The following is a 21,591-nucleotide window of genomic DNA, read 5'->3' as shown; positions in this document are numbered from 1 at the left end:
ATATTAGTATTTGATAAAAGCCACAAATGAACCACAAGTTATATTTTTTGGTATAATATACTTTTAGTGATCATGTATCATTTGGATAGTATTTTTGTCCATAATAAAAAATACATGCATGAGCTTACATATACTATTACAACTAATGGTTCCTTATTGCTTTATGCTTTTATTAGGACTCTTATCATATACTTAATTTACGTCGGTAGAAAATTCATAAGTATGAAGAACTTGTTAGTAATCGCTTGAAATCTGATCTTTTTCATGTTACTGCTAGTGCTTGTTATTTGTAGTCTAACAATTAAATTTTTTTTATATTCAAGATTTAGTCATTTTATTAATGACATCGTTGATTTCTAAAGATTCGGCAATTTGCACAACATTTTTCACACCAAAACTCCTGAAACAATCCACAATATAAGAATTTGTCCATCAAGAAAAAAGTACGCTTATTCATTTCATCACCTTTAAACTACCATATTCTGAAACAAACTTGAGCTTTGGAGTAATGATAATACAAAATAACTAAAAATAAGTTATAATATGATCTCTTTTTATTCAAGATAAATCAGTATAAACAATAAAAGGACATTTCCTTTTATGAATAGCAATTCAAAATTGCAGTGGAGATGACAAGAGTCTATAAACTCTCCATCGGATGAAGAAATGTCTGTAACAGACAAATAATACCACAAGCAAAGATATAAAGCAATTAAAGTTGTATATATCCACTTTAAAGGAATCAACAAACAACAAATTTAACACACTTGTATAATCAGTTTGGAAACACAATAGTTTTATAAATATCATTAAATAGTTTGACATTCAAGAGCTTTTCTCAAAGCTTCTCCTCTTCTGCATATTTCTCTTCATTTTTTAGACCTAAAATATACACAATAAAAGCTATTGTCAAACAATATCTTTTAGAAAATTTATATCATATGTTATCATGTCATGTTTCTACTTACCACTAGATGTAGTTTTTTTATGTTCTTGAAGTTGATGCTTTTCCGGTGTCATCATTTTTCTCTTTCATATCAGTTTTCTTCTTTGAACCACTATATCAATTGTACATAGTTAGTTAATAAAGTTATGAGATAATTTCATGTCTTATTCAGATACAAAGTCATTCACATACAAAGTGAAACCATATATACACGATATATGCTAGTTGTTGGTATCTGAATTCCTAAACATATACCTATAATAGTTCCCAAGTTTGTGCACAACTTGGCGAAAGGTACACAAATCAACATTCATTTGTTTGACAATGATTCTATATAAAAGGAAAAACATATAATACAATTTCCTATTACAAATAGATATTGTTTCCTATTACCCCACATAAGTTTGTGCATGTGGAGTCCAAATACCCAACTTGTCAAGTAAGGCATGAAACTGTCTGCACCCCAAAGTTGTTGTAAATGTATCTGGAAGTAGTATATGAATGGGAACATAAGACGGTTGCAAATTATGATCAAAAATCTCATCACGAATGAAATGACAATCTATATCGATATGCTTCATTCGTTCATGAAAGACATGATTCTTCATAATATGTAACACGACTTGACTCTCACACTAAAGTTGTATGGGCATGGAATGAGTGACCCCAAGAATTGATAGGACACTCTTAATCCATTTCATTTCACATGTAACACTATCCATTAAACAATACTCAACATCCACGGATGAACGTGTAATGATATGTAATTTTTTCGTCTTCCAAGATATGAGAGAGTTTACCTAAAAACAATATATCATGTAAGTGATTTGCGAGTAAAAGGGAATGTTGCCCATTCAAACTCACACCATCCATAAAATTGAAGATCACAATGACTATCCAAGAAGACCCCTTATCTGGGGTTTCCTTTGAGGTATCTGAATACTCGTTAAGCAACTTCCCAATGACCTATTTGCAGTTTCCGCATGAACTAACACAACATATGGACGTAATATGATAGTTTAGATTGGGTTAATCAACAAAAAATGAGGCTTCCCACTAAGTGACAATAGCGACCAGGATTAGCAAAAAGTTCTCCATTAGCAAGACCAAGATGATGGTTTTATTCTAGATGGGCACATTTTCTTTGACAAAGAAAATAACCTACAAGGGGTCTAGAAATGTTCACATCTAGGAAGTATGTCAATTTTCCCAAGCCTTTCATATGGAAGCATCTGCTCAATTATTGTTTGAATTATTATATGGAGTCATGATCATTACCACATATAATCAAATCATCAACATATAATAGAACCACTAGTTGTATGTCTTTATCATGTAGTGTGAACAATGAATAATCTGAGTAGGATCGCTTGAAACCATACTTTTGGAGCGCACAAGACAGTTTTGTAAACCAGCAATATAGGGCCTACTTCAACCCATATAGTGATTTGCAAAGTTTACAAACCATACTTGATTGAGATAAGCAAAAACCTATGGAGAATTTCATAAAGACCTCTTCTTACAAATCACCATGTAGGAACGTGTTTTGTACATCTACTTGGTGGAGTTCCCAATTCTTTGCAGCAAAAACTGCTAGAAGAGCTTGAATAGTTACCATTTCTTCCACTAGAGCAAAAGTTTTGTTATAGTTTATGCCTTCAACTTGATTTCCAAGAATAACCAATCGAACTTTAAACCATTCTATGGTTCATCCAAGTGATGTTTGATTTTATAAACCCATTTACACCCCAATGCCCTTCATCCATCCGAAGTGGACACACCGTCCATGTATTATTATCTTTGAGAGCTTATATTTCTTCTTGCATTGTAGAGAGCCATCTGCTATCTTTTCGGATTCTACAATTATGACATGTTTTTTCTCCATCTTCACATATGCTAGAAACATGTGATGTTGCAATGAAATTTTTTCACAGTTAGCATAATGTGCAATAGGATACAACACATTCAGTTCATGCTCTAGAGTAGGTGATCGTGGTGATAGGTTCCTTGTTTTTTACATCATATTGGTCACGTAATCTCAAAGTTTTATAGAGGGAATTCTATCGCACTTTCCTCGTCCAAACAACTCCTCATTTTATGATTTTGTATCCTCATTTTCTGGTTGTGCATAAGTTGCAGCAAGTGCAACTTTTCTGCTTTAAACATGTTGTGAATCATTTAAGCTAGTACCCCCCCCCCCCCCCCCCCTCCCTTACATTAGCATGTATTCCATTACTTGGAATCTTAATGGCCGAGATTTTAACTGTCTCAGTCTCAAAAATAGATTTTTCATCCATCATATTTATTGTTGGCTGATTTCTCGATGTCAGAAAAGCCTTTACAATTGAGAATTAAACTTCAAAAAAATCAACAGCTCTTGATAGAAAATATGTGTTATTGTCTAAGTCAAATAGTTTCCATCCTTTCTTTCCATGAGGGTAGCCTAGACACACACACTTCTTACTTCTGTAAGCAAACTTATATCCCTACCTCCCTTGATTATGAGCATAACAAAGACATCTAAATAATGTAAGTTTGTCACAGGAAGGTGGTTTATTATTTAAGATCTCAAACGAAGATTTTTGGTTCAACAACGGTGTTGGTATTCTCTTTATCAAATACTTAGTCGTTAATACACATTCATCCCAAAAGGAAATATGTAAATTACTTTAGAATCTCAATTCTCGGGCCACAATGAGTATGTGTCTATGTTTTCTCTCAACTCCCCCATTTTGTCGAGGCATTTCGGTACGTGACATTTGAAACATGTTTCCATGTTCAAGAAATTGTATCTTTAAACACATAAAATATGTTACGTTTTCACTTCGAAACTTATTAATTTACTTTTCATATTGCATTTCTATTAATGTAATAAAGTCCATTAAGGCACCAGGAGCTTCCTTTTTAACTAGCAATAAATAAATCCAAAGTGCTCGAGAATAATCACCCACAATAGTTAAAAGGATAATAAGAACCACAAGAAGAACGAGTTTTATAAGGTCTCTAAAAGTAACATTAAACCAAATCAAATACACTAGTAGCTTTGTGATTGATTAAATAAAAAACATCTCTAGTTTGTTTTTCCTTTTCGCTTACATCACATGCTTTATTTTCATAGTCATTATTCTTTCTAATAAAATTTGAAATGAACTCAACAATCTTTAAAGAAGGATATCCCATTCTCCTACATAAAATATCAAGTGGAATAACACCACCAACCTAGAAAGCTTTCTCTTTAAGAATCCATTTATAATAAAAGAGCCCATCTATTGGTTCACCTAATCAATCAACATTCTCGAAGTATAATCCTGCATCACATAATAAGTTTTATCAAGTTGCGCTATACAATTTTTCTCATCCATTAATTAGGACACAAATATCAAGTTCCAATTTAATTTAGGCACATATAACATGTTGCTTTTTTCATCCATCCTTCAAGCTTTTAGGTCCCCTCTTTAGTTACAAGGACTTTTTCTCCATATGGAAGACCCATAGGGCGCTGTGGTACACTCTTCAATACTTGAAAGTATCATTTCATGTGGTTGGAAGACCATGTATCAATGACTCAACTTTTTTTAAATGTCATTCTTTCATTGGAGTTTCCCTTATAGTTATTTAAAACCTCCACCAATGTTTGAAATTTCTATTTGCTCAATCCTGTCAGTCCATCCTTTTCTACTTCTATCATTGACTTGCGTCTTCTTCCAGCAGCTGCTACATCAACATTTGCTCGCACACCCATGTCTCTATTGCATCTAGAGTTTGCATAAGTCCTTTTTGTTGTCCTTTTATCTGAGCAATCTTGTTAGCTTCATAGTGTGGCCTCTCACTCCATCAATCTAGATATCCAACAAGTTGAAAGCAAATCATGGTTTCAGGTCCTGTTCGATTTCATTTTGAACAAACTATCTGTTTGTCTTTAGTATCTCCATGACTTCTCATTTTTCCATAAGTTTTCATAAATAGTTCAACAATATTTGTTCGCTCATAATTAGTTCTAGAAATGGCCTTCACACACTCTTCTTGTATCAGGGTGGTATACACTATATTCAATGGTTGTAAAAGATCGGTTGCAAGGATATTCGAGCAAACCATTCTATACATCACATTGTTTAAACCCATAAGAAACTAGTGTACCTTTTCTTCTTACCCTCATTTATCTAACTTTACCTTGATGGCACATTCATATGCATATTGGTATTTGCAAGTAATTTCATCGCTCATCCTACAACAATTGATCTTTCCATAGTAGTTCACCATGGTTATCCCTTGTTGTTTGCATTCACTTAGTTATGATTTCATCTTTTGAATCCTTGGCCTATTCATAACTGAAAATTCTTCTTTAATGTTAACACACAATTCCTTTATGTTCTACATATATGAAATAGAAATTTTAGAGAAGAACCAATTGTGTTAGAGATCCAAGACACCACCATAGATGGACAATCCATTAATCCTCCATTTTAGGTGATTATGCATTTGGCTGCTTCATGATGCTATCCACAAACCCTCATATGTGTCACGCACGTAGCGAGGTTCTCATGGCTTTTGGTAATTCTTCATAAACTTCACCCAACATTTGAACACGAATTATTATGCCTCTTGGGTTATCATTTGAACTCGTATCATATAAAGATGGCATCTTCCTCACCACCTTAAATTTTCCCACAAATTTCTCTTTCTCAGAACCTAGTTTCTTAAATGCCATTATATAATTAGGTTTAATATCCTTTTTAGCAATCTATCTTAACCTTGGGTTTATTTTGGTCCCTTAACTTAAAAAAGGTCAATAATGATCCTTTAACTCTTCAAAATGTACTATGTTAGTCTTTTTCGTCAAATTAGCGATGAATTTTAGAGATTGATTTTTGAATTTTTCTGTCGCTAATTTAACAAAAGGGACTAACATGATGCGTTTTAAAAAGTTAAGAGACTAAAATAAAAATAAAAATAAGTTTAGGATCAAAATGAACTTCGAGGGTAAGATATGGGACCAAAACGGATATTAAGACATAAAATTATGTATCTTATTCACATTCCAAGGGAAACCATGTATACATGATACATGTTAGCTATTGATATTATAATACCTAAACATATGCCTATAATATCTCCCAAGACTATACCATTAAACTCTCTCTTGACAACTTGGTCAAAGGTGCAAAAAAATAAACATTAAATTACTGGACAATTGATTCCATATAAAAGGAAATAAAAAACATATAATGTAATTTCCTATTACTAATCGATATTGTTTTCTATTATTAATTATAAGAAATCAATTTCTAGTATTTTTTTAATTAAAAAAGGTATATTTATATATTTTGATTATACCTTGCACTTGGTGATGACATAATATCCGCACGTTTTGCCATATTACGCAAAGTCTCCAATTGGGTCATGTACTCTATGCTATTATCAGTTTTGTATTCAATCTGCATCAAAATTATTGTCAAATAACTACTTAGTTAACCATCATTATTTGGAGATCAAATACATGTTGAGTGTCTGACAATCACACATCATATATGATAATAGTAATTTATGTTTTTTTTTCAAATTATTATCAACGCCAAACATGTTACTATATGTGTTGTGTCTGATTCGTGTATATGTATCCATATTGTTTTGGAGTATAATCAATATTTCAAATAATAGTTTTATAATATAGAAATTAAAGAAAAACATACTATGAGCTTGTTCATTTCAGGACTATAGCCAATAACAGTTCCAAGGGATCTTATTCCTTTAAGTTCTTTGCATATATAGAGTCCTCTGAATTGGTAAGGCTCATAAGGTTCTTCTTTAGTCGCATTTTCTCGCTTAGCATACCATAGTCTAGGCTTTGTTTCTGGTTCTTTTTTGGTCTGTCAAAACATATATAATACTTTTCATCAAAATTCAAATAAAAAATAGACTAGTTTTATGTTAAAACAAAGCTGAAAATAAAAATATAACAATTTAAACCAATAGGATAAAATGACATACAAATTTGCAAGCAGATTTTGAAGTTTCATTCTTTTTGCTCTTAGTAGTCTCCTTTAGTGGTGGGGTTACTTCGATTAGTTCAATGTTGGAAGCTTTTTTGGAAGAAGGACCACCTTTTACAATAAAAAACATTTTTAGAAATCAATAGAATCAAACTTGCATTGTACAAATTCAAGAATTTACACTATTGGTGTAGAATAAAAAGTTATCTGAAATTATCATGTAAATCTATAATGTGTCTTAACAATAATAGTGCATCTTACTATTATTCTTTGTATATTGTTAAAAACAAAATCTCACCCCATCTAATGGTCAGATTAATATATGTGTGTGTGTGTTGCAAAAAATGATGTTGGAATGATAAAGTATAATTGGTTCCTTGATCGGCAAGAAATCCACAAGGGTAGAAAAGACGAAAGCAAGAAGAACACAATGAAATTGGTTATAAACTATTATTATTTACTTTCTATTAGGAACAAGATTCAAGTGTTACAGAGTAGCAAATAACCCCTCTCACCCTAATTAGGATTTGCATTATGCAATGAAGAGAGACTAGTATCTTATTTATAAGAAAACTAACACACAAAACTAATGGACTTTTACACACAAGCCCATTACACAAGCTAACTTAGAGAACAAAATAACTTTAAAAATTAAGCATAAAAAACAAGCCTAAACCGGTATGCTAATAATCCTAGCATACTTCAACTACAATGTACGAACATAGACATGTTAATGACCATGTCGGATTGTTGAACCAATAAGCTACACTTCGACCATACTAGAGTTCGATCCAATATCTCACAAATCTCCACTTTGGAACAACCTCTATCACATCAAGGGAACAAACTAGCTTTCTTCGTGCAACTTTATCAACTGCATACAATGTAAAAACTTGTAACTGGATAATGTCTTGGTGGTCATATCAACAACATTGTAATCTGTCGAAACCTTCAGCACTTGGACTTCTCCATGCTCGATTACCCCGTTGACGAAATACATCCTCACATCGATGTGCTTGGTTCACTCATGATAGGCTGAATTCTTTGACAGGTGTATAACACTTTGACTATCACATTTAACAGTGATAACTCAACCTTGAAGTTTCAGCTCCTTAGCAAAACTTTCAAGCCACAATGCTTCTTTCACAGCTTCAGTGAGGGCAATATATTCTTCTTTAGTGGTTGATAAGGAAACAACCTTATGAAGTGTTGCATTCCAACTGATTGTTGTGCCAAACATAGTGAGCACATATCCTGAAATAGATTTTCTGGAATCCATATAACCTACATAATCAGAGTTGACATACCCTCCAATTTCTGCTTCACTATTTTAACCTCATATTCCACCATATATCAGGACTCTACTCAGAGACCCATTTATGTATCTTATAATCCACTTTAATGCTTGCCAGTGAGCCTTTCCAGGATTCTCCATGTACCTGCTTACAAGACTTACTGCATATGATATGTCGGGTCTAGTACAGACCATAACATACATAAAAGAACCTACTATTTTAGCATATGGAATGTTATTCATATAAACTTTTTCCACCTCAGTACTAAGATACTGATCTGTACTCAACTTGAATTAAGGGTTTGTCGGAGTCACAACAGTCTTTGAATTTGACATACTAAACTTTTTGAGAATCTTCTGTGGGTATGTCGAGAATTGACTGTTGTATGTCTCTTCGGATGTCAATCCCAAGAATCCTCGATGTTGCTCCCAAATCCTTCATATCGAACTTCTTATTGAGTTCATTATTCACCTTCATTACATCCTCGACATTATTGCTTGCTATGAGAATATCATCCATATAAAGAAATGAAATAACAAATAAATTTCCAGGTCGAAATTTAAAGTAAACACAATGGTCGAACTAACTTCTAATGAAACCTATATGTGTCATGAACTTGTCGAATCTCCTATTCCACGGTCGAGGAGATTATTTCAATCCATATAAAGATCTATTCAGCTTGCACACATAATTTTTCTTTCCCTTTTCTGCATACCCTTCAGGTTGCCTCATCAGTATTGTTTCATCTAGATCTCCATACAAGTAGTTTTCATATCCATTTGTTCCAATTCTATGTCAAATTGTGCCACCATGGCAAGTAACATTTGAATGGACATGTGCTTCACAATAGAGGAGAATACATCATTAAAGTTGACACCTTCTTTCTGAGTGAAACCCCTTGCGACCAATCTTGCCTTGTATCTCTTCAACGTCACTTCTTCTATTCCTTCCTTAACTTTGAAAATCCACTTACAACTGAATAACCTGGCTCTAGCAGGTTTCTTAATCATTTCCCAAGTATGGTTATCATGAAGAGACTTCATCTCATCATCCATGGCCTTCATCCATTCAGTCTTATTTTGAATCCTTATAACTTCCTTATAGTCTCTAGGTTCTTCATCTAGAACCTCACTTATAGAGATTAAGGCATAAGATATGAGATCTGCATACCCAAGTCTTTGAGGTGGCTTAATGACTCTTCTCGGCCTATATCTTTCCAATAGGTAGTCATCAAAAATATCCTCAACTTCCTCAGTATCTTCAGAATCTTGTGCTTCTTCTTCGACTTGATCTGGGATATGCAATTCAACATTGACATGCTTCAACTCAACAGGAATCTTTTCATGTTCCAACTCTTCTTCAGATATTTATGCACTTCAACTAACATCATCATGTTTCTTGAAATCCATCTCAGCTTCATTGAAAACTACATCTCGACTGGTGATAAACCTCTTGTGATCTGGCTCTATGCACCAGCCTATAAGGTTTGACTCTTTCAGGGTATCTCATGAACATGCATCTCAGAGCTCTAGGTTCAACCTTATCTTGCCTAATGTGAGCATAGGCTATGCATCCGAATACTCTAAGTTTATCGAGATCTGATGGATGTCTCGACCAAACTTCTTCAGTTGTCTTCATATCTAACACAATCAAAGGACATATGTTTATTAGATATGTTGTTGTCGAAACAGCCTCTGCCCAAAATGCCTTCTTTAACCCAACACTAGTCAATATGCATATAAATCTTTCTGAAATTGTTCGATTAAAACTTTAATCCAAACCATTTTGTTGACTTTTGCTGACTTTTACCGATCTTTTTGTCGAACTTGTCTTCTCTCTTTGTGAATTTCTCCTTAATCGACAGACCTTCACCAGTCGAAGATGACTTGTGCTCCTTTTGTTCCTTAAAATCCTTAGAATACAAGGTTGATTGAGCTACTTCAAAGGCGAGAGACTCTCTTCCATACAAGAGAGTTACTTTGAAGTGAGCGTGTGATATGGGCAAATCACACAACAACAATAGCGTTTGATCTTCATCCTCGATATTGACATCGATATTTTCAAGATCAAGAATTAGCTTGTTGGACATATTTAACTGGTCATCCAAAACGTTGTCTTTACTTATCTTGAAGGAATACAAAGCTTGCTTCAGGTAGAGGCGATTGACCAATGATTTGGTCATGTACAAACTTTCGAGTTTCACCCATAACCCCAACGCCGCCGACAAAGTATGAGATTTAAAATTTCTCTATCATAGTCATTTTTCTGTATCCATTAACGCATCGTCCATGGCTTCGGCTCCCTTCAACGCTTTTAAACAACCCTGTTGAACCAGTAGGGATTTCATCTTCAAGTACCACAGGCCGAAATCATTCATTCCGGTGAACTTTTCAATCTCATACTTTGTTGACGACGTCTTCTCCATGCTCATCACACTATTTTGTTTTGTAAAAAACAATGTCAGAATAACAAAGTATAATAGGTTCCTTAATCGGAAAGAAACCCACAAAGGTAGAAAAGAGGGAAGCAAGAAGAACACAATGAAATTAGTTATAAACTGATATTCTTTATTTTCTCTTATGAACAAGATTACAAGTATTACCTAGTAGCAAATAACATCTCTCACACTAGTTAGGATTTGCGTTATGCAATAATGAGAGACTAGTATGCTATTTATAAGAAAACTAACACACTAAACTAATGAGCTTTTACACACAGGTCAATTACACAAGTTAACTTAAGAAATTGGGCATAACAAACAGGATTAATTCGGCATGCTAAGAATCCTAGCATACTTCAGCTACAACATGTGAACAGACTTCGCCGACATGCTAATGATCCTGTCAGATTATCAAACCAAGAAGCTAACCTTCGACCATACTAGAGTTCGATCCAATATCTCAATATATATATATATATATATATATATATATATATATATATATATATATATATATATATATATGCTTTTTTACATGTGATTGTTTTTTATTTAAATCATATTTTCAAAATAATGAAAGATTTCTTACCAGAAATTTCACGATGTTATTTGTCTTATAAAATATTTTAAGGTTCACAGTGAATCAAAATTTCCTCTTACCTGAAGTTTTTCCCTTCTTGCTTAAGCTTTTTCCCACCATTATTGAACTATCTTTCATCTTTCTTTTTGAAGTGACATGCTCTCCAAATGCAACTTTTTCCATTTTTGTTTCGATTGCCTTTTCTAAACTATTGCTACAATCATAAACAATTTATAAAAAATTAATACGGATATTGATAAGGATTTAAAATTATAATTATGAAAAAATTGATTAGCATCCAATATTAAGAGAGGTATATGCTTATATATTTTATCATACCTTTGTGGTTCTGCTAGTTGAACCTCATATATCTTATCATTTTCAGCCAAATGGCTCAAAACTTCATTACGATTCAAATACTCCACACGATTATCATTTTCGTAGAAAACCTTAAGATCCATAATAATTAATGTTAACGAACAAGTTAATTAATAATGATATAATAAAGGAATTAGTTAAGTGTCATATCAGTTAAAGTTATAAATGATCATAACTTATCAAGGTTTAAGAGATCTTACTTCATAGAGTTTGTAGGTAGTCATGTAGGTAACAATAGTTCCAAGGGTTTTAACTCCTTTAAATTCTTTGTAGATATTACGTCCTATCAATTTTTTAGATTCTATCAGAGCCTTCTCTTTTTCAGCGTTGTCATGCTCATTCAGATTGACTTCTTTCGAATGTTCTCCCTTTTCACCTATGAAGTATATCAAATTTAAAAATTAGTAGAATGATAACCTCGAGTTAATTGAGATAATTTGAAGGAATAATAATGTTTTATTATCTTTATTTATATCTTTTTAATGTGCAAATTGTTTCTATTGAAATTAAGTAACTCTCATTTCTGAACTTTTTGGTGCTATGTTAGCAATTGAGTTCGCTCGTGAGAAGGGTTGACGGAAAATTTGGTAAGAATCGAATTCTATTGATGTGGTTCAAGCATTCAATCCTTTTTTCAAGGTGCCTTGCCAAATCCGTACCATATGGGTTAATTGTATTAATATCACAGCGAATATGTTCTTTGTGGCTTCTCATATTTTCAGAGAATAGAAGAGATGTGTGGACTCTCTTGCTAACATAGGGCTTATGATAACAAATTATACTAACTTCCATTTGATTCTCAATTTTTTGAGGGATAATTTTGTAAAGACTAAGCTTGATTTGCCATTCTTTAGGTCCGTTTATCCTTGAGAGGGTTTTGTTTTAGTCCCCCCTCTCTTGTTTCTAACCGCTTATTTTGTTTTATTTAATCTTATTTAAAAAAATAACTTTTTTTTCTGGTAATAAATTTGAACTTAAGTTTTGAAAAATATACTAAAAATCTAACCGATGAAATTTCTATATCATAGTTAAATTGTTTCAACCATAGTTGAATCACATTTAAACTGGTTCAATTTTAATTCAACTCATCTCCAACATAATCAATATCAAATCAACTAGCGTACTAGTCGATACTCCATAAAACTAATTAATTTGACTAGTTATGTCTAATTTTTAAAATAGTTCTCTTACTTGAATTGTTTTTCACCCAACTCGAAATCAATCCACCTGTCCTTTTTGAAGTTGTTGGCTCAGTAGATGCAGTCAATTCCATTTTACTGTTCAGAGGCTTCTCTAAGTTACTGCCACAATTATTCACATTTTATTAAAAACTAATATAAATTTAACCATAAATAAAAGATTAAAAAAGTAATAATATACTAACAAAATATAAGGCATTCAAAGCAACCAACAAAATATAAATTAATTCAAAAACATAAATTAACTAGAATTAAATATTTAAAAAAATCATAAAACTGAATAAAACAAACGTATAACTTTTACCAAAAAACAAATAGCATATGTACTTTAGAATCAATAATATTATCATATATTTGCATACTATACTCGAATAAGTTTATTAACCCTAAAAAGAAGATGGTCGATATGGAGCAAGACAACGCTAATTGGGAGGCGCGAGCACCGTAGGTCGTCCAAAGGAAGGTCAAGTGAGTACCAATGTAGCGCTTGAGTTGCCAAGGACATACCATAAGACACCCATTTTGATCTTGGACAATCCAATGTAGTTCTCACGATCCACCTGCCCAATGAGCATGGGTAATGACGCGACCTTGTACACTAGTGCAATAGAGGATTCAGTCAAAGAGGAAAATCATGTCCCCACGTGTTTTTAGGAAAAATGGATCTCACGTATCTCTCTCCTGAAGGAAAGGGAGAATAAATACTCCTTGGGTTCTAGGACTCACACCCAAGAAGTCTCTGTGAAAACCTATACTTTAGGGTTGAGGGGGATAATCTTTTTTCACAGGAAAACCACATACACAAATCTTCTCATCACTTTATGTGTACTAGCTCTAAACATCATTATCAACCATAAATACCATATACAACCTTTCAATTATAGGTCTATCCTTATTGTATATCTTTGGAAAGTACAATTGGCACCCACCGTAGGGCCCTAGTAAAATTTATCTAGGCCACCTTTTCCTCTGATGATGAACTTGTTGTCCACCCACTCAACCCCCTTCGAGTATGGTGAACACAAAAGTAGCAACATCAGATGACATCAGTTGACCAGGATGCCATAGTGGAGATGCGCACTGCTATTTATGACATGCATTGTCATAATACAACTTTTGAGGATAACGTCCTTAACCTCCAACAGCTCCAGAACTAAGCCAACCCCACTAAGGAGGCCGAGATTTTTGACCCTTAACCTATCTCTAACAATATATGACGAGCCTCATACCAGAAAGTTTCAAGCCACCATCACTTGAAAATTTTGATTAAAGAAGTAATCCCTATGAGCATGTCGCATTCATAAACACGTAGATGGCGATTATTGGATCCTTCAATTCCATGAAATGCAGTCTCCTCTCCATTACCTTCAGGGATGTAGCGTAAAGGTAGTACAAAGCCATCCACAACTCTTAGCCATCATGACCTAGTAAATCAGTTGGTCCATCAATTTTCAGCGAGTAGGCATCAAAGGATGTCAACCACCAGCTTGTTCAACATTCTCCAAAGCCCTTCAGAATTGTTGAGAGAAAATCTCTCCCGGTTAAATGAGGCAACCATCAAGGTTTTCTACCTAAATTAGGAGATGTTTGCAGGAACCTTCCAAGACAGATTGAGGGCCGTAATTTTAATGAGTCAATTGGTTTGCTATTTCCATAATGAAAATGGTGACACAGACAAAATGCTACATAAAGGGAAAGGAGAGTAAATCAAATAAGGAGGTCGTGAATGATAAATAGAGAATATCAAGAAACCATGACTCCTTACATTAGTAGTGCATGAACCATTGCATCCACCTATTAGGGAGAGGGGGACCTTCAAGTTGAGACGAATGCCTATGGAGAGCTTCACTCCCATGAACACTCATCATGAGTAGATATGGCATGATGTCATTCACACACATGATGTTCTTTTCCTATAGACCTCGAGTCAGAGATCATAGGACCTAAACCTAGAATGTAGTGTAAATTTCACAAAGGAAGGGGCCAACACATATAAAGCTACTATCAACTCATGAAGGATAGTGATCACCTCATTCAAGAAGGCCACTTGAAGAAATATGTGTAATAAAGCCCTATTTAGTCACTAGGTGCCTCTAGATATCAAAGGTGAGATACGTATGAAAGCCCCAAATACAATAAGGTCTAGGAACCAAGTAGATGAGGTGAAGACATTCACGTGCGTTATACCCTTAACACCATATCGGGAGGGTTTTTTGGGGGTGGGGAGAAAAACTCCTCTCATAGAAGGTTTGCACTCTAAATCTTGACCATAGAAGGCTCACCTATGAGCCCTGATCTTAGCGAAAATGAAGATCTAGACTATGAAATCATATTCTCTGAGAAAAACGCTATTAATATCCTCCCCCATGATATTGAACACATGGTCATAACCTTGAGGTGTGATGACTGGGATATTTAGAGAGTTCTAATTGATCGGGAAGTTCTGCTCACATTCTTTGCTATGTTGCTTTTGAGAGACTTCTCCTTGATGTAGATGAACTTAAGCCTTTCCATGATTGTTGCTAGGATTCTCAAGTGAGCAGGTACAAGTAAAGGGTTACATCACATTGAAGATAAAATTTAGGGAAAAAGAAAGTGCGAAGATGAGTAAGGTAAGATATCTTGTTATAGACGTCCCTTCTTCATATCACATGATCATAGGGCAACATGATTTCAACCTCTTGAGAGCCACCCTGTCTACACTATACATGTGCATGAAACATCTGTTTCCAAATGGATGTGTCAAGGTTTTCTAGGGTGATTTGGAGAACGGTAAAATATATTATCTAGATTGTTTAAAGTTGAAGAGGGTAATTATGGTCGTGGCCCATTCCCAACAGTCAGATGCGCAATATGTGAATGTTGTGAATCTGATGGAAGAATAAGAACCCCGAGAGAAGTAGATGATGCCTCTAGAATATAAAGAGTTATTTGCATCATTAATAAGAGCATGGAGGTGTAAGATTAAGAGTCCATGGAAAGGTCATTAACTTTGTGAGGCATAATATCATGTTTTGTTTAGTTAGTTTATTAGTTGGATTGGTTAAGGAGAGGTATCACTTTTTCCAATTGCATAATTTATCTCAAAGAAAGAGTTTATTTTGTGGGGTGGTTCTCTTTTCCCCTCTAGGTGTATGGGATCTTAATAAGGTTCCCCATGTTTCATAATGAAATTTGGTATATCCCAGTCATGGAAAGGCTTAACAATTATTAATCATAGAGGAATATGTACTAAAGAATCCACAGGCTTTATCAATCCACTCATAATGACTTATGTTATATCCTCATAGAGGAATCTTTTCCGCCCACATGGAAATGACTTATGTTGGGTCCTCATATAGGAATCATTTTTTCCCATGAGGAAATGACTTATACTGGATCCTCATAGAGGAATCCTTACTTCCCACAAGTCACTGGCTTATGCTTGATCCCCATAGAGAAATGCTTATTGCCCAAGAGGAAATACCAATGTTGGACCTTCTCAAAAGAGTCCTTCAAACCCAAGAGGCAATATCAATGTTGGATCTTCTATGAAGAGTTATCGTCGCCCAAAAGGCAACATTGATGTTGGATCTTATCTAATGTGTCATTTCTTCCCAACTGGCATTATCAATGCAAGATCTTCTTTGAAGGGTCCTTTTCGCCCTTAGGGGCAATATGGATGATGAATATGTACTAAAGAATCCACAGGCTTTATCAATCCACTCACTGTTTGCCTTCTTGTCAAATTATACTTAGCTATCTCATGGGGGAAATTTGCTTAAGCAGGGGAAACATAAGAAATAAAGGTTAGGTATTTGGTTTTTAATTCCCCTTCTTTCTACAATATGATTATAGGGCGACCAACTTCTAACCAGATGGGTGCCATCTTGTCCTCCCTGTATTTAGGCATGAATGGATATGGGTTATCCAAGGAGATCATGATATCGCCAACAATGTTATGTAGAGAGTCTCAAGTTGAAAAATATATGCACTCTAGGTGGAAGAACAAGCAGAATGGCCTTAGATATAAAGCCACCATGAGAAACCTACAAGGGCAAGGAGGATTCCCCTCCAGCCACTAAGGAGACTGAAGATTGAAGGTCTAGAGGGGATGCCTTCTAGACAAAGCTATATATCTACTTCTTATTTGTAATAACTATTTTTATACTTTGTTATCAATTTTTATAAGTGAGTATTGCATCTCTGCTGATTATAAAAGACACGTTATCCCACAGAGTGCATTATTTTCCCTTTGCGATTTTCATAGTGCAAGGGTTTTTAATGAGGTGTCTCATTTTATTATTTTGAGCAATCCATACTTGTTAACCATTCCTTTCTTTGCAGGAAACCTGGAAGCTCAAGAGAACATTGCCCATAAAGGCGAACAAAGTCAATGGATCCTTAGGTGAGATCCTTATCGCCCATAAAGGCGATCAAGTCGGAGGATCCTTAAGTGGGATCATTTCCATCCATAGAGGAGATCAAGTCGTTGTATCCTTAAGTGGGATCCTTTCCTCCCGTAGAGGCGATCAAGTCGCAGGATCCTTAACTGGGATCCTTTCCGCCCATAGAGGCGATTAAAATTGATAAATATTTATATGGCATCCTTACCTCATATAGAGGATATAAAATTAGTTGAATCCTTAAGTGAGATCATGTCGCCCATAGAGACGAATAAGTCGTTGGATACTTAATTATCATCCTTGTCCCCCATATAGGCTATCAAAATTGTTGAGTCCTTGAAAATGGATCCTTTCCACCTTTAGAAGCAACTAAAGATCTAAGGTACTTAAATAGGACCCTGGTTAAGTCCCATTGTAGCCAAATTATTGCAAAAGGAATGATGTTGATAGCCGCTTTCAACACAAAAGGGTTAATCACACCAAGATAATAATTAAAGCAGTTAACATAAAATATACCCTCGAAGGGCACAATTGTTCATTACAAATACAAAAAAAAACTGAATGAGCATACAAACACAACAAAAAGGGATCCATCGAGCATAAGTCCAAATCATGATAAAGAAAGGCAACATGTCATCTCGCCTTCTAAAAATGATGGATGGGGGTCACCACAACTTCATCCTTGAGTAGTGAGACCTTCTCCTATATATTATCCAAGCTGATGCGAGCCCTCTTAAGCGATTATATCAGGTGCTCGACCTCTTCGAACTAGGTGAGAGCCTCATTGGACATTTCTAGGGTAAACACCTTCACTACATCCCGCCTCTCCCTCAACAGTTTTATTGCCGTCCCGCCTTCGTTAAATCTCATATTTACATGCATCACCTTGGAATGTAGTCCTTGGATGGTGTGGTAACTCTTCTCCCTCTACGCTTTCTCCACTAGTAGGCATCTTAAAAGTTGGACTTCCAGTAAATCAGATAGCCTAGTAGAATGCACGTCATGGAGTGACTAATAGTCACCTAGAAAATTTGTAAGAAATGAGAAGTGACGATCAGAAAATCGCATTGCATTAAAGGCGTGGTTGTTCCACAAAGAGAGTTTAGGAGGGACAAATTCATCTCCTGATTTCTACTCCCTTTGTCCAGTCTCACGACTCCCGGATGGCCTAGATGTCCTAGATGGCACTTCCTCCTCCGTAGAATCTTGGAGGGCGAGCCTCAGTAGCTCGTGAAGTTCCACAGTACCTCACCCCTATCACCTGCTACACCTTAAGGGAGGGGAATAGTAAGTCTTACCCGCTGCTGAGCCATCTGCAGTTTTACCAAGCCCTCTCTTCATTTGTCGAGGAGGATCATCGCCATCTCCCATGCGAAGAAAACTACATTTAAGACGCAAAAATAATAAATATGAGATTAGGTCATAAAAGGTGTTCTTTCATACCTAAGTACAACTTCACTCTATCATAGTCTTCATGGTCCCGAGTAATAAGGGTACTGGATTCTAGAGAACAAAGACATCTCAAAATCTGGATCACTTCACGATCATGGAAATAAAGAACACATGGGTACACCATTTGGGTAATTCGTGGATAATATCCACGATATAGGGAAAAGGGGGTCACCCCCCACAACCCGTAGTAACTAGAGAAGAAGCGCCTCACCCTCTCACCCGCATAAATTTGTCTTTTCAGTCCTCATAAGGGTTTGCAAAGGGCTTTAGCAGACATCCTACAATAAAAGGGCGCAATGCCACCCAAACGTTGTTAGGAAGAATCGATGTCCTAAAGAAACAAAGGAACACCCCTACAACATGAGACACGCCCAGACTGTAAATGACTATCTAAAAATCCCAGAGTATGCCACGCACGTTTGGGGTAACATGAGAAGGGACGCCATCGATAGAAATCAAGAAGTATGCTTCGAAATAAGTGAATGGGATCAAAACCCTTCGAAAGAAATATGCTTCTAATGACATGAAGAAACTTGTTGATCGTATCCACAGTAGAATATAAGAACACAATATCTTGAACATGAATAAGTTTAGATTTCTTTCCCATGGTAGCTTGGGGGTAGAGAAACGAGAGACAATATGTTTTTTCCTTGAGAAAAAGAGTGAGCTCTTCACTTTTTCTACCTGTGCTCTAAATTGGTATATTTTATGGAAGAAGATAAATGAGAAAGAAGAAGAAAAAAATGATTTTCCTAAAAACTATATATGGGGAACACAATAACACAAGTCATACATTCACCAAATGGGATAACTGCCACAAGAAGTAGGAAGGTCCTAACACCTGGAAGACACATGTAAGCAAAACTGGTTTTCGCAAAAAAAATGCCATCATGAGGTGCATTAAATGCTACTCATGCTTTTTTTTCCACTAAAACACTCAATTTTTCAATAGTGATTGATGCTTAGACATCTCAGGGTCTAATCTAAAGAAATAGAGCATATCCTTTATCTCCTTGTGATCCAAGAGGTGTGCATTTCAGAATAAGTGTTTGCCTTTAGCCGAGGGACTTGCCCCAAGCTATGGGGATTCATCCTTTTAATAAATAGTCTCCTTCAGCTAAGGGACTCGCCCCAAACTAAGAGACTCGCACTTTAATAAATATTCGTTGTCAACTAAGGGATTCGCCCTAAGTTGGGGGACTTCCCCTTGATAAGTAGTCACCGTCAACTAAGGGACTCGTCAAGAGGGCGATGAGTGTACTTCACAAATGAAAGAGGCTTTAAAAATACTCTGTCCTTAAAAAAACCGTGTTTGAGGGATTATGTAGTGTTATACTTTTAAATTTCCTAACTAAGGGTACCCTCACCCAGAAGTAGTGTCTCATAGGCGACGCTTCACAAGGATAGAGAGCTCGCCATTGGCACTAATGATGTGTGTAATACAGTTAGTTAAAGAGGAGGGAGTCCACCACTGCCCCTTAATGGTTACAATGTCAACAACCTCCCCTGATCATGAGGTAGCGGTTGTCATCCCTAGGGGTTACCTAAATCCTAGGCACAAGGGGCCTCTATAAATACATCTTTTCCAAGAGAGAAAGGGAAATATCTTAAGTCATACATATCACACCCCATACACGATTAAATCTAAGCACACCATTCATAAACAAGGCATCTCACCTCACGCAAGTATGACCTCTAAACCACCATAAAACACCACAGTACATGACTTCTCGCCGTCGTAGATAAGCCCTAACAACCATACAACGTATTATACCTACTTAAGCGTCTGAGTCCCCCTGCCTTTGCAGGGGAAACACGCCCACATGTATTTTTTGACCAATACAAAATCTAAATCACCAACATTTTTACTCATGTACAAAAACTGAATACAACATTATAATAGAATCTAATAAAAGTATTAATAAAATAAAATAAAAATTAGAAAATGGAAGATATTTTTAAATTGTTCCTACCGGTCAATATGTTCCACCCAGCTCCACTTTCATTGGGAATAACATAAAGACTACCTAAGGTGGTAAAATATATTTTTTTATACCATTCAACATAAATAAAAGGTATAACCAGGCAGCAGTAAATTCTAACATGTTTCTCACTAATTATATAAATGTATACCTTGGTGATAGTCTTTGTTCAGGATTTTCATTCAGATGGACTCCATTAAAATTCTGAGTAAAGGAAACATATATGTTATAAAATTTCTTACAAGTAATTTTAAATTTTGTACTAAAAATAAATAAAAATGTATAACATTCAATTCAATTATTAATCATATTTATAAGAGAAAAATTATTTTTAAGTTTATTGAATAATCAATATATTTAAACCGCATAATATACTAAATACATCAGATATTCAATAAATTTTAAAAAATATTTTTTTCTTATAAATAAAACAAGGGATTTCATCAAAAAATATACAATCATATAATATTTATGCATAGCTTTAAGGCTAACCTCAGTTATGTTATTGACAAATCCCTCCGTAGAAAAACGACCTTCAACAATAACAAAAATCAAATTAGTAGATTGACAGAATATAAAATGGTATGATGCATTGTAGCAACTACATATATTTTTCTTAAGTTTTTAATAGTCTTAAAGACATGTTTTGTTTATATTTGATGAATTTAGATAAATGAATTCACATCTAGATATAATGATTCTAATTTGATTAACTAATATAAGAAGTTTATCTTCTAAACACAAATGAGTTCTATAATTTCTGCTTTCTAATATCTTTGTTGTCATCTTTTTAAGATATCTCTTCACTTATTTTTGTTTTGTTGAACTGTCCAAAATTCTTGTATTTTTACAAAGTTGTAATAGTACAATAGATCAGTTTTAATCATTTCATCTTACATATAATTTCTCTACTTTGCTTCCCACACGATAAAATCAAATCGAAT

The 21,591-nt window shown here is 34.8% G+C and overlaps 1 protein-coding gene across 2 annotated transcripts in view; it reads right to left on the bottom strand.

Annotated features, from left to right (window-relative positions):
* Positions 1 to 532: 532 nt before the first annotated feature.
* Positions 533 to 21,591, bottom strand: part of LOC127121455 (uncharacterized) — a 21,567-nt gene continuing 508 nt past the window's right edge. For both annotated transcript variants that reach the window (XM_051051944.1, XM_051051943.1), the window contains exons 3-13: positions 21,140 to 21,180; positions 20,799 to 20,851; positions 12,821 to 12,930; positions 11,830 to 12,005; positions 11,591 to 11,700; positions 11,332 to 11,465; positions 6,935 to 7,047; positions 6,637 to 6,813; positions 6,281 to 6,381; positions 969 to 1,058; positions 533 to 882 (exon numbers count right to left, since the gene is read on the bottom strand). In XM_051051944.1, the coding sequence (XP_050907901.1) occupies positions 986 to 1,058; positions 6,281 to 6,381; positions 6,637 to 6,813; positions 6,935 to 7,047; positions 11,332 to 11,465; positions 11,591 to 11,700; positions 11,830 to 12,005; positions 12,821 to 12,930; positions 20,799 to 20,851; positions 21,140 to 21,180 (1,088 nt within the window). In that variant the 3' untranslated portion in view covers positions 533 to 882; positions 969 to 985. The remainder of the gene's footprint in view (positions 883 to 968; positions 1,059 to 6,280; positions 6,382 to 6,636; positions 6,814 to 6,934; positions 7,048 to 11,331; positions 11,466 to 11,590; positions 11,701 to 11,829; positions 12,006 to 12,820; positions 12,931 to 20,798; positions 20,852 to 21,139; positions 21,181 to 21,591) is intronic.

The sequence above is a fragment of the Lathyrus oleraceus genome, chromosome 2, assembly GCF_024323335.1.
Source record: "Lathyrus oleraceus cultivar Zhongwan6 chromosome 2, CAAS_Psat_ZW6_1.0, whole genome shotgun sequence".
Lineage (NCBI taxonomy): Eukaryota > Viridiplantae > Streptophyta > Magnoliopsida > Fabales > Fabaceae > Lathyrus > Lathyrus oleraceus.
This window is presented reverse-complemented; position numbering and strand designations above follow the sequence as displayed.